At 45.0% G+C, this 14,428-nt stretch overlaps 1 protein-coding gene across 9 annotated transcripts in view; it reads left to right on the top strand.

The window, feature by feature from the left end:
• Positions 1-13,579, top strand: part of gwl (serine/threonine-protein kinase greatwall) — a 619,920-nt gene extending 606,341 nt beyond the window's left edge. For 6 of the 9 annotated variants that reach the window (XR_012826296.1, XM_075682968.1, XM_075682970.1 and 3 more), the window contains one exon: positions 13,373-13,579. Coding sequence is in view for 7 of the 9 variants with exons in the window: in XM_075682968.1 (XP_075539083.1) it covers positions 13,373-13,419 (47 nt within the window). In the remaining 2 variants the exon portion in view is untranslated. Of the gene's footprint in view, positions 1-12,324; positions 12,367-13,372 lie in introns of those variants that run through there. The other 3 variants (XM_075682969.1, XM_075682966.1, XR_012826297.1) reach the window with 2 other exon arrangements.
• Positions 13,580-14,428: the final 849 nt, after the last annotated feature.

Here is a 14,428-nt window from a genome sequence, read left to right as displayed (position 1 = left end):
TAGTAACGGTTACATCAAGAGGCGTAGGGTTGCAGCCCTCCCTGTATTCTACTCATGTAGTCCGCCCTACGAAGTTCCACACGTTGGCTTTCTTGAAGGTCATCGCCAAGTTCAATTGCTTCTACACCCGAACCCTCATTTGTTGTGAAGGTAGGTATAGGGGTGTCCGTCTCCTCCTCCTCCACCACGATGAATGATGCTGACTGTGGGGAACTTTCCGGTTCACGTTCTTCATAGAGCTTCAGCATGTTAATATGGAATAGTTTAGTATGTCCCAAGTCCAACCAGTAATCAAAGTTGCTTTTTTTTCCTGTGACCAAGAAAGGCCCCTTCCAGTGCATCAACAGTTTGTTTGCCATTGTTGGAAGCAGGATAAGGACACGGTCACCAACTTTCAGCTGGCGTATCTTGCTTCCCCGGTCGTAGTAATTTTTCTGGGTCGTTTTAGATCGCGACAAGTTTTCTTGTGCCAGCCATAGTGTCTTTTCCAGACGATCTCGGAGATCCAAGACATACCCGTATGGGGTCTTGATTTCTTCGCATAGATGGTCTCCTGTCCATAGTTCCTTAAGTAGACTGAGTGGGCCTCGGACGTGTCGACCGTAGATCAACTCGAAAGGAGAAAACCCCATGCTGGCTTGAGGCACTTCACGATACGCAAACAAGAGGGGTGCTAGTAATCGGTCCCATGACTTTGGTTCTTCTTGGCACATCTTGCGTAGCATTTGTTTCAGCGTGCCATTAAATCGCTCTACCAGACCATTACACATGGGATGGTACGGCGTCGAGCTTAGATGTTTGATAGCCAGCAAGTAATTTATTTCTCTCATTAGGTCAGACGTGAAACAGGAGGCCTGATCGCACAGTATCTCACGTTGAAATCCAATGCGAGAAAACATTTCTATCAGTCCTTCGGCCACCGTAGCCGAATCGATCGACGGCAAAGCTATCGCATCTGGATATCGTGTAGCAAAGTCCACCAGGGTCAGTATGTATCGGTTACCCTTATTTGACGTAGGCTTTAAGGGTCCGATTATGTCCACCGCCACTCTTTCAAATGGAGTGTCTATTAAAGGCATGCGACGAAGAGGTGCCTTGCCCACCTTGCTCTTAGGATATGTTCGCTGGCAAGTGTCACAAGAGCATACGTATCTTCTCACTGCTTCTTGGACTCGTGGCCAGTAGGATTCTAGAACACGATCGATCGTTCTCTTGATTCTTTGGTGCCCTGCCATCAGACTTTCGTGCGCCAAAGTGAGCACTTGGCCACGAAATTTTTGGGGTACTACCACTTGTTGGGTCGTTTTGCCCGAGGGTAGCCGGCAATGACGACACAGCACTCCCTTTACTACTTCGAATGAGTAGGATGCCAATATTTTGCCTTGGAACACTTGACCCACTTTGTTCCTGCAAGACTCTAAGGTCTCATTTTCGTTCTGGGCCGTGGTAAGATTTTTCCTGGTTATTTTCAAGGCGCTGATATTGATCGTGGATGTTTTTGGCTGTTGGCCTCGGCTCTTGATGCCGACCAGCAAAGCATCTGGGGAATGGTCTTCTCCCTTGGTTCTTTTCCCACTTGCTATACCATCTTCGATGGGCTTCTTCTTCAGCCTTTCTGTCCAGGTTTTATCTGGATCATGAGGTTCTCGTGAGCCTGGTACATTTCCGATAATAACATCATATAAAGGAGCTGTCATACACTTGACAATCGACTTACCAGAAAAATAAGGTGAATGAATTTCAACCTTAGCCTCGGGAACTTCAACGCTGCTGCCATCCGCCAGGACAAGCTTAGCGGTGGTACCTGTCAGAGCCTCCTCTGGTACGAGGGAATGACGCACGACCAGCATATTGCTTCCCGTATCTTGCAAGACTGACGCGGTCTGTCCGAAGATGACACCCTTGAGCACTGGCATCTTGCGTGCTACAGTTCTTGTGGGGGTCTTCATCGTGCTAGCTATGTCTTCTTGTTCAACGACTACTGCGTTGGAATCTTCCATGTGCTCTTCTGGCGACAATAGGCAAGACGTCTTCTTTGGTGGACCATTTTTCTTGGTGCAGGCTTTGACATCATGCCCGGGCTTACGGCATTATCCGCAGTACGGTTGCCTCAGCTTAGATCGGCAGGTGCTTCATGACCCAGCTTTCCACATACGAAGCATCGCATTGGAACTCTCTCAGATGAGCTTCCGGTTTTCTCTGTAGGGTTAATGCCTTCCAATTTCTGCCGGAACGCTAACAAATTGGGCTGTCTCTGAGCCTCTAAGAAATTATCAGCAGCTTCGGCCATGTCATCTAGCTGGCGGTAGCTCTGCTCGCGCAGGAAGAGTCCTAACCGATGATGACAGTTGTTCAGAAACTGCTCCGTCACCGCTAGATTGCGAAGTGCCAAATACTCCTTTTCGGTTTTGGACATTTCCAGCCACCGATCAAAGAAACTCAGTAGCCTAGTTGCATACTGCTTTCCAGTTTCGCCATCTTGGGGTTTGCTCTGTCGGAACTTCTCCCGGTAGCCTTCCGCCGTAAAACGAAAACGCTGGAGCAATGCCAACTTGGCTTTATCGTAGTCGAGGGAGTCTTCCGGAGACAGACGTCCAAACACTTTCAGAGCTTCTCCGCTCAAGCATAAACTTAGAGCCATGGCCCATTTGTCTCTAGGCCATTCTTGTCCGGTGGCGACGCTTTCGAACCTTTTTAAATAGGCATCCAAGTCGTCCCGGCTTTCATTGAATCCCGGCATCAAACTGTGAGGATTCACGCTGAATGGGGCACTCCATCCAGACCCTCGGTCAGCTATCTTTGCGGCATCCGTTGCCGCCATTTGAAGGCACAACTGAAGCGTTCACTCCTCCAATTCTATTCGTCTCCAATTCGTCTCGCCACTATTGCCTTCAGCCTCCGCGACTTTAAGCCGTAACTGTAAATTCTTTTCCTCTAATACAAGCTCCTTCTTGGCTTCGCGCTCCGCTGCCCGCTCTTCTCGCGCACGCGCTTCCTGCTCGTTCAACCATGCCCTCAACTCCGCACCTTCTAGCCACATGCGTTCGGCTAAGGCTAACAGGTCTCGTGTGCTAGCAGCCATAGTTCCTAGCCTTTAGAAAAAAAATCCAAACCAACGGCTTTGTCCTGTCACGGACGCCAATTTGTGATGACCCTAATATGGGGACAACGGTTCGTGTACTCAAAAGTTCGTGTACCTAACTTTCTGCCGCCCCCGGCTATGCTTCCCTTCCCTTGGAATCCAGTCCGTAACCCTTAATGATCATCGGTTATCTTGCCTCCTCATTACATGTCCTGCCCATGCCCATTTCTTTTTCTTGATTTCAACTAAGATGTCATTAACTTGTGTGTGTTGCCTCACCCAATCTGCTCTTTTCTTATCCCTTAACGTTACACCTACTTGAAGGAAAAAAACAGCCAAAAAACACAAAGGACAAGAGGAGAGGTTCACACCACAACACCTATCATTCTTCTTTCCATAGCTCGTTGCGTCATCCTCAATTTAAGTAGAACCCTTTTCGTAAGCCTCCAGGTTTCTGCCCCGTACGTGAGTACTGGTAAGACACAGCTGTTATAAACTTTTCGCTTAAGGGATAATGGTAACCTGCTGTTCATGATCTGAGAATGCCTGCCAAACGTGCCCCAGCCCGTTCTAATTCTTCTGATTATTTCAGTCTCATGATCCGGATCCGCAGTCACTACCTGCCCTAAGTAGATGTATTCCCTTACCACTTCCAGTGCCTCGCTACCTATTGTAAACTGCTGTTTTCTTCCGATACTGTTAAACATTACTTTAGTTTTCTGCAGATTAATTTTTAGACCCACTCTTCTGCTTTGCCTCTCCAGTTCAGTGAGCATGCACTGCAGTTGGTCCCCTGAGTTACTAAGCAAGGCAATATCATCAGCGAATCGCAAGTTACTAAGGTATTCTCCATTAACTCTTATACCCAATTCTTCCCAATCCAGGTCTCTGAATACCTCCTGTAAACACGCTGTGAATGCATTGGAGAGATCGTATCTCCCTGCCTGACGCCTTTCTTTATTGGGATTTTGTTGCTTTCTTTATGTAGGACTACGGTGGCTGTGGAGCTGATATAGCTGGCTCAGTATTTTTACATACAGCTCGTCTACACCCTGGTTCCGCAATGCCTACATGACTGCTGAGGTTTCGACTGAATCAAACGCTTTCTCGTAATCAATGAAAGCTATATATAAGGGTTGATTATACTCCGCACATCACCTGTGCGGGACGATGCCCTCCGCGACGGACCTCCCGAGGTCCTCCGAGTTGTGATACAACGGGCTCGAAACATCGCCGGAATCATCTTAGGGACCCTGGACTGAGGGTTCCTCCCACACTACTCTCGCCATTCAAATATAATTAATAAAAATGTTTTACTCTCTCTCTCTATCACCTGATTGATAGTGTGAATATGGTCTATTGTAGAGTAGCCTTTACGGAATCCTGCCTGGTCCTTTGCTTGAAAGAAGTCTAAGGTGTTCCTGATTCTATTTGTGATTAACTTAGTAAATAGTTTGTAAGCTGATCGGTCTATTATTTTTCAAGTCTTTGGCGTCCCCTTTCTTATGGATTAGGATTATGTTAGCATTCTTCCAAAATTCCAGTACGCTCGAGGTCATGAGGCATTGCGTATACAGGGTGGCCAGTTTCTCTAGATTAATCTGCCCACCATCCTTCAACAAATCTGCTGTTACCTGATCCTCCCCAGCTGCCTTCCCCGTTTGCATAGCTCCCAAGGCTTTCTGTATACTTCTTCCGGCGTTACTTGTGGGATTTGAAATTCCTCTAGACTATTCTCTCTTCCATAATAGTCGTGGGTGCCACTGGTACTGTATACATCTCTATAGAACTCCTCATCCACTTGAACTATTTCATCCATATTTGTAATGATGTTGCCGGCTTTGTCTCTTAACGCATACATCTGATTCTTGCCAATTCCTAGTTTCTTCTTCACTGCTTGTAGGCTTTCTCCGTTCCTGAGAGCATGTTCAATTCTATCCATATTATACTTCCTTATGTCGGCTGTCTTACGCTTGTTGATTAACTACGAAAGTTCTGCCAGTTCTTTTCTATCTGTAGGGTTAGAAGCTTTCATACATTGCCGTTTCTTGATGAGATCTTTTGTCTCCTGCGATAGCTTTCTGGTATCCTGTCTAACGGAGTTACCACCGACTTCTATTGCACACTCCTTAATGATGCCTGTAAGATTGTCGTTCATTGTTTCAACACTAAGGTCCTCTTCCTGAGTTAAAGCCGAATGAATACCTGTTCTGTAGCTTTATCCGGAATTCCTCTATTTTCCCTCTTACCGCTAACTCACTGATCGGCTTCTTATGTACCAGTTTCTTCCGTTCCCTCCTCAAGTCTAGACTAATTCGAGTTCTTACCATCTTATGGTCACTGCAGCGCACCTTGCTGAGCACATCCACATCTTGTATGATGCCAGGGTTAGCGCAGAGTATGAAATCTATTTCTAGTCTCGCCAATCGGGCTCCTCCAAGTCCACTTTCGGCTATCCCGCTTGCGGTAGAAGGTATTCATTATCCACATATTATTCTGTTCCGCAAACTCTACTAATAACTCTGCCCTGCTGTTTCTGTAGCCTATGCCATATTCCCCCACTGCCTTGTCTCCAGCCTGCTTCTTGCCTACCATGGCATTGAAGTCGCCCATCAGTATAGAGTATTTTGTTTTGACTCTACCCATCGCTGATTCCACATCGTCATAGAAGCTTTAGACTTCCTGGTCATCATGACTGGATATAGGGGCGTAGACCTGTACAACCTTCATTTTGTACCTCTTATTAGGTTTCACAACAAGACCTGCCACCCTCTCGTTAATGCTATGGAATTCCTGTATGTTACCAGCTATATTCTTATTAATGAAGAATCCGACTCCTAGTTCTCGTCTCTCCGCTAAGCTCCGGTAGCACAGGACGTGCCCGCTTTTTAGCAGTGTATATGCTTCTTTTGGCCTCCTGACATGACTGAGCCCTATTATATCCCATTTAGTGCCCTCTAATTCCTCCAATAGCACTGCTAGACTCTCCTCACTAGATAACATTCTAGCGTTAAACGTTGCCAGGTTCATATTCCAATGGTGGCCTGTCCGGAGCCAGGGATTCTTAGCACCCTCTGCTGCGTCGCAGGTCTGACCGCCGCCGTGGTCAGTTGCTTCGCAGCTGCTGGGGACTGAGGGCCGGGGTTTGATTGTTGTGTTCATATAGGAGGTTGTGGCCAAGTACTGCACCAGGGTGGCCAATCCTGCTCTGGTGAGGGAGTGCGTTACCAGTTCTGGTCACCGGGATCAGGCCACACTCCAGGCCTGTTTATGCAATTTTATCAACATGCAGATTTATTTTTTTTTTAGTCCGGTGGAAAATTGCGCAGCACCGGGATTCAAACCCTGGACCTCTTGCGCGCAAGGTGGGTGTTCTACCTCAACGCCACCGCTGCACCTCATGGTGCAGCGGTGGCGTAAAAATATTCAAGCAGTGGCACAATGCGTTGGCGGGCTAGTTGGTGCGAATCCATGAATACTTTGTTTAGCGTAAAACAGCAGACACAAGAAAGACAACAGGACAAGGCGCTTGTCCTGTAGTCTTTCTTGTCTGTTGTTTTGCGCTAAACAGAGTATCCAAGCAGTGGCATTCCAGTGTGCTCAGTTGGCAAAGGAGGTGTGTTGGGCATTTCCCCGGCTGCTGTGCTTTCACTTTATCTGCAGAGCCGTTCCCACTGCACCAATAGGCTCTGTGTTGACTGGACCCGATCGACTTGGACCTCATCCATTTGACCGAACATACCCAAGAGTTCAGTCAAACGTGGCAGTGTTCGGGATTTATCATGCAGGTGCTGGCAAGACCTGGGCAGCTGTTTCTTCGGGGGCCCCGCACAAATGGCATGAAGGGTCTGAGTCGAACAGTTCATGTTGTCATTGTTTAGTGGCCAAAGATCCTGTGGGAACTTGGAAGAGTAGTGTGCTCAGTCTGGTCCCCCCTGTAGTATGGCTCACTTCTAGGTTCCAGTTTATGTCCCACATAGCATAATATACTTCTTTTTTTTTTTTGCAGTCACTGTGCATCAGAGATCTGTGCTTGTCTTATGTTATCCATTTGCTCACTTCTCTACACCATTCACTTTCACTTTCCTGGAGCTTTGGGCTTAGGCCGAATTTTGTTTCGATAGAGGCGAGCCATTGCATCCAGAGGGTCTTTATGCCCTTGTACCGCAGATGTAGGTATATTGAGCAGCTGTAATTGGCTTCGGCCATAAATTTCAACCTGCCCATCTTTGGTGATTTTTACCTTGCTTCTCGAGTTTTGAACAGGGACCAGCCCATCTCGGCTGTTATCGCGGCATTGGCCGTGAAAACATTTCCTCCCAGCAGCCATCACCCAAGCTCGTTCTGGTGCCGGTTTGGGCATTTTATTGTCTGGGTCAAGTATGTTAGTGTGTCAGCTCAGTATGTTGCATCTGGGACTGCGATAGTTTTCTACAATGTGCGAGCCACTTAATAAGGGTTGTATGAATGTCAGGATAGGTGCCATACTCGGCCTTTTAGACGATTCAACTTTCTGATTATTGAATCAGTTTGTTTTTTATGATTCTGATGGGAAAGAATCCTTGCTACACATTATACTACACATGTTCTTGAAAAGCTACTAGATAGCGCTATATGCCTAATGTCAGAACATGCACGTATAAAGCGAGATATAAGAAGGAAGAAGAAGCATGTGCTTGCTGCGGTAAAGCTAGGGAAACTATGGAGGATGTTTTATTAGAATGTGAAGACGTCTACCCAGCAGTCGATTTAAGCACCGCTGGCCTCCTTGAAGCTTTTGGATTCAGCGAGAGCAGTGGAAAAGTAGACATGGCCGCAGTAGGGATTAGTAAGAGGCGATTGGAGGATTGGTGGAAGAAAAGTAGAGAAATGACAAGATAATGGAGATGTACAAAAACGCAGTTTGCAATAGGGGATCAGAAAATTTGGTTGTGGGAGTTCATAGGTGTTTTTTCTTCTTTTTTTCTTGTTTAACCTAGGTAGAACATTAGGCGTAATAATAAGAGCTTGGTGGCGCAACCCACCGCCCCGTTCCAAAGGGGACACTCATAACATCCATGCATCCAGTTCTTTCATGTGTAGCATATGCTTAGCTAGTATGTTTTTCTCACCAGAATAGTGATTCCGAAATGTCCCTAGACTAAAGCTAGACTTGGCTAAAATAGCTAGATTGGGAGCTAGATTTTGAGAAAAGGAGCTAAAAAGCTACTCATGGCTAAATTAAATCTTTGGTAGCTAGCCGAGTCCAAAAGTAGCTCGATCTAGTTACAAAATAGCTGAATTGGCAACACTTGTTGCAACAGACGACAGTGATGAATATCTTCGAGGCTGTGCACGTGGTAGGGCTCTGATTGGCGGGTGATTCAACAGATGGCGGACAATAGGAGTGGCGCCACTGTCGCTGTAGAGCCTTTGTCGTTCACAGCCGCTCGCTCAGTGATGCCAACTCTGGGGATTTATCCCTAGATCTAGGGGTTTTTGGGTCGTTTTAGGGATTCAGCATCTTTCTCGAAGTATCTAAAGATTTTTAAAGATGCAGTTACCTCTCTATTTACACCGCTAGTACCAGCGCTGACTTGAGCAAGGTTACTGGAACCAGCTGCTTCTTAACTCTCTAGCACTACCAGTGGAGGTGCAGTGGCATGCCTAAAATAGTGGTCGCTAGAACTAACAGTGCTGTAGTCGGTTGCGACTTCTTTCAATTCTGGCATCATAATTAGAGGGTCTAGTGGGTGTGACTGGTCTCTTAACAGCCATATGGGGCATGTCTTCTGGTGTCCCTGTAATTGAGGTGGCTCTAGTAACATGGTGTTTCTTTTTGACCAGAAAGGGTGTTCAGTGCTGCTGCCTATGCCTTTGTTTTGAAAGTAGTTGTTTGCACCTCTTCGCTAATGAGGGTGAAAAATTATTTTAGAAGGGTATTACAGCTGCTGCACAGTGCATGTAAAAGCGGAACCTCTGAAGCTTGGCCAGTGTTATCTTTTGCATGCTCGAGAACATATTCTTGGCAGTTCACAATATTTCTACTTTCACAACACCTCATATTTTCATGGTTTCAAGAGCTCTGTACAGTAGACACATTACCAAAGTAAATGGCAACTTGTGGCATTTGCCTTTAAGCGCTCGTCTTGTCTGGTCTCCTTTCTTTTCTTTTCTTGTGGTCTCCTGTTCTTGTAAGTCAAATATGAATTCTTAAAATGCGCCCAAATTTCAGTTCTTGTAGGCAACATGCAGAACAGGCAGTGACAAACAAGGTGAGCTGAGTAAAAAGAAACCAATTTACTTTGTCATTCAACAAGACATATAAAGGTGTGACCAAAGTGCGCACAAAGCTCTGTGGCCCCATGAAGCATAACGTCGTCACTGTATAACAATTTTTTAGATTTTTTTGCACACTGAGTTGGCAACACTGCGCTTGCTCAGCCTTTTGAGTTGTCGGGGGCTTGGGAGTGCATGTTGCCTCTCTGAAGCTCGCCCTGCTTGCTCCACAGAAACTCGTTCTGTCTTTCGCATTGTTGGGAGCTTGAGTGGTGAACATTGTTTCGCTGCAGCAGCTCGCTTCACACGTTTCACTGTGTTGCGATGGTCTCGTACTTCATCGGTGACATAATTCAGCGACAAGTACAGTATTTGCTCGAATCTAACGTGCATTTTTTTCCGAATAGAATGGGCCCAAAAATAGCCTGCACGTTAGAATCAAGTATGACCCTAAATCTGCATTACAATATCACCATCGGCATTTCAAAATGGCTGCCTTGCACGCGCTTCGAGCCTAGCTGCTGTAGCTTTCTCCATGCACTGTAGTATGTGTGCTTGGTCAGTGCACCATCCATCTTCCCAGTCTTCCCATTTTCTGCGTTTGCTCTATCAGCATGGAAGTGTCAACTGCAAAGACATTCCAAGCTCTTCACGATGCCGCAATTAAAAGGAAAGTCATCACATGTGTAGAGACTGGCAGAAATTGGGCCGCATCACAGGCTTTCTGAGTTCCCGAAACTTGCACGCAGGACTGGCGCAAACCGGAGAAGTTTTCTACACCGGTAGCTGCTACGTACGGCACGGCCACACAGCACCTATCTTGATAGCGATCTGCAAAGGAGACAAAAGTCTACGCATCTAGGCACACCGCGCTGTGTTCTCATCACTTAGTGCGTGTTGAAGCGAAAGACCGCACAAAGGCCAATTTGCTCGCTTCTGCTACCGCACTTCCACACTCCAGCGTTTTGATAAAGAGTTTCTGCGATCATTGTGTGAGGCGTGTTCGCACTTGTGCCTGACAAAGTCTTTGCCTGAACGCCATATACATCAGTTGTAAATATACATTATTGTGTACATTCGTGGGCCTGCTTTCTTCCTGCAAAAATATCATGCCATCTTCTTGTGGGTGATGTCATTAGTGACGTCATTACTTCCACTTTCTACTTCTGGGTTTCCAGGAATTTTACCAAAGTTGTGCTCATATGATGGGTCTCTAAAGTCTGCGATACTGTGCTTTGGTGTGCAGTAATCAGTGATTTCTAATTAATTCTAATTATTCCAGACACTTCAGTTACACAATTGTAACTAAACTTATGCTCTGATATCATTTCTATATAATGAAAGCCATGAATTTCCTACTGTGCTGTTCTTTTTCTATTTTTTCTGATTTATTTTGAATTTTGTACTCGATCATCTGAAGAGGTGAACCGGAAATGCTGCACAAGAAACAAGAATGTCACTCGATGCTCATGCCACTAAAAAAAATTGTTTGACATATATAAGAAAGGACATCCAGTATAATTTGCTATTTAATTCACGCATGCGTTTCTGTCTTAAAACATGCTATCTCTGCAGGCGAGCGCTTTGGTAACAAGTTATCACTACAGTTTATTTTTCACCAAGTTTTATTAAACTAGTACAAACATGACAGAAATTAGAAAGCTCTGTTGTGAAATGTTGTAATAGTAGGTAAGTTACTGGTAAGGTCAAGCTTAAAATAAGCTATGACAGCTTTGTATGTCCATTTGAAAATGTCCATCTTGAATGGCATTAGCCAATTCACCAAAGAACTGTGCAGGCAAGTCACTGCAGTGCTTCTGCAATCGTCCCACTCTGGCATCTTAAATAAGGACATTTCGTTTCATTTATTTCATTTATTTTCACCTTAAAGGCCCGAAGGCATTGCATAAGGGAGGGCTTTAATCCTTGTAACAATGTTAGAACAAATGTACAGAACAGTAAAGAAACAACAATAAACAAATACAAGCCAGAAATAATTGTGAAAAAAAATGAACATCGTGCTAGAGTAAGGGTAGGTGGGATCGGTAATTAAGCAGTGTGGTTATTTAACATATCACGGAACGTTTTACGGTCAGTGCCTGACATGATATCTTCTGGGAGATGGTTCCAATGGGTTATAGCGTCGGGGAAAAATGAAGTGTGCATGGCAGATGATCGGTTGTTAATGTTTGCTATGGGACGACTGTGGCTTAAGCGAGAGGATGTACGTAAGGATGGATTTAACAGGGAATGCCTGGAGTGTGGATGGTAATAAAAGGTGTGAAGTAAGCAGAGATGAGAGATGATCCGGCGGGAAGCAAGTGATAGTAGTTCAAGTGTACGTTTTAGTGCGGTTATGCTGGTATCACGAGAGTAATTGGAAGTTATAAACCGAGCAGCGCGATTTTGTATTGCTTCTATGTCATAGGTTAGATATGATTGGGAAGGGTGCCAGATAGATGACGCATATTCTAACTGAGGATGTACGAATGTTAGATATGCTAGCTTTTTTATTTCTGGTGATGCGGGTTTCAGGTTGCGTTTTGAATTTCCAAGGGTGCGTGAAGCATTAGAACAGATGGTGTCAGTATGAGTTGCCCATGATAGTGTCGATGTCATGTGAACGCCGAGATATTTGTAAGACGGGGCATGATTGATAGGAACTGAAATTATTGTGTAGGTGTGACTGGTTAAGCTGTGGTTGCGGGTGAATGACAGAGCTGTGCATTTAGTAAGGTTAAGCGGCATGTACCATTTCTCGCACCATACTGCGATGGAATCGAGATCCTGTTGTAGTGTGGTGATTCCATTCGAGCCTTTGATTGGGGAATACAGGACACAGTCGTCTGCGAAAAGATGCAATTTATTCTTAATGTTAGCAGGTAAGTCATTGATGTAGATGAGGAAAAGTAGAGGCGATAAACCAGCGCCCTGTGGCACACCCGATGTTACGCTGCTAAGAGATGAATTATGGTTATTTGCAGAGGTAAACTGGTGTGCGCCCTTTTAAGAAGTGTTCGAGCCAGGTAAGCAAGCTATTTGGGATTCCGATAGATGTGAGTTTTTGAAGTAGGCGATTGTGGGAAACGCGGTCGAATGCTTTTGAGTAATCCAAGAAAATGGCATCAATCTGCAAATGAAGGTCCATGAAATGTAGAATGTCATGGGTGAACTTGGCGAGTTGGGTCTCACATGAAAATAGTTTTCTGAAGCTGTGCTGGTGAGGGTAAAAGAAGTTGATAGATTCCAGGTGAGATATTAGGTTGGATGAGATTATATGTTCTAGAAGTTTATAAGGAATGCTGGTCAGAGAAATTGAGCGATAATTTATAGCATGGGAGCGGTCGCCAGTCTTGATGATTCGTACGACATGGGCCTTTTTCCAGTCATCGGGCAAGCAGACTTGTCGGGCAAGCAGACTTTCAGTCTTTAAGGATTGCGTAAATATTAGATGTAGTAGTTGGCTAGAAATGTTACTGGTGTAACTAGTATTTTGGCATTAATTCCATCACACCCAGCTGAGGTGGTTAGTTTTAGTGAATTAATGAGGCTACATATGCCATCAGGGTTGATCTTGATGTCTGGCATTAATTTTACTGGTACTGGTGGTATTGGTTCAATGGGAGTGTCATTAGTGTTGGAGAAAACTGAGGTCAAGTAGTCGTTAAGAGCTGACGCGCATTTCTCAGAGTTAATGAGAAAACCATTCAGATCTGTTAGTTCAATCTGTATAGTATGGGTCTTTACTGAAAGTAAGCACCAGAATTTATTGGGGTTTGATAGTAGAATCGCCAAAAGGTCATGATTAAAGAAGTTATTTTTGGCTATTGTCAGCTCCTGAATATATTGGTTAGCGCACAGTTTGTGGTTGTGGTTGTATGTGGTTTAATTACAGACAGCTGAAATTCTTATTGCAATTGCTCTAAAGAAACAGCTTCGCTAGAAATTGGATTATAATTCTGCAAGGTTGCACAGGTGCACGGTCTTTTTATGTTTTAGAATAGGGGGTGATTATATTCCTCTCCTGTGCAGCACGCAACCAGATGCAGCACCTGCAGCTCTCCAGCTTTGGCAGCTAGCCTGGTTGGCCACCGCACCTCTGTCTACTACTGGCTTGCCAGCTTATGGACACGTACCCCATGGTGCATTGCTGATTTTAGTGTTTTATATTAGTTCGTAGCTTTTATTCATTCTTAGTTAATAAAAATGTAACCCTTATGGGGAATGAGTCATGCCTGATCAGCCCTTTCTGTATGATTACTGTCTCTGGTTGCCTCTTATTGAGACTTGTCTGTACGAAATCAGTGATCCATGGCAGTGGTAAAAATTGTGAACAAGGCTCCCGTGCGGGAGCCGAAACATCTTTCTTTTTATAAACTTTGGGATCAGCATCCACTTTTAACTGTTAAGAATGCAGCGCCAATCTGTGCTGACTGGAATTTATTGCTCTAGGATACTTCACACACCTTCCGAGGGCTATCGATGTATGTGTGTGTGTGTGTTACGTCTCAACATGACCAAGGGCATTAATTAGACGTTTGCCATGAGGCAAACCTCAGTAAAAAAAAACTAAAACTAAAAACTAAAGTAATGTTTAACAGTCTCGGAAGAGAACAGCAATTTACACTAGGTAGCGAGGCACTGGAAGCCGTAAGGGAATACATCTACTTAGGGCAGGTAGTGATGGCGGATCCGGATCATGAGACGGAAATAATCAGAAGAATAAGAATGGGCTGGGGTGCGTTTGGCAGGCATTCTCAGATCATGAACAGCAGGTTGCCATTATCCCTCACGAGAAAAGTGTATAATAGCCGTGTCTTACCAGTACTCACCTATGGGACAGAAACCTGGAGGCTTACGAAAAGGGATCTACTCAAATTGAGGACGCCGCAACAAGCTATGGAAAGAAGAATGATAGGTGTAACGTTAAGGGATAAGAAAAGAGCAGATTGGGTGAGGGAATGAACGCAAGTTAATGACATCTTAGTTGAAATCAATAAAAAGAAATGGACATGGGCAGGACATGTAATGAGGAGGGATGATAACCGATGGTCATTAAGGGTTACGGACTGGATTCCAAGGGAAGGT

Source organism: Dermacentor variabilis, chromosome 2 (assembly GCF_050947875.1).
Source record: "Dermacentor variabilis isolate Ectoservices chromosome 2, ASM5094787v1, whole genome shotgun sequence".
NCBI classification, from domain to species: domain Eukaryota; kingdom Metazoa; phylum Arthropoda; class Arachnida; order Ixodida; family Ixodidae; genus Dermacentor; species Dermacentor variabilis.
The sequence above is the reverse complement of the archived record's forward strand: the minus strand, read 5'-3'. Positions and strand labels throughout refer to the sequence as shown.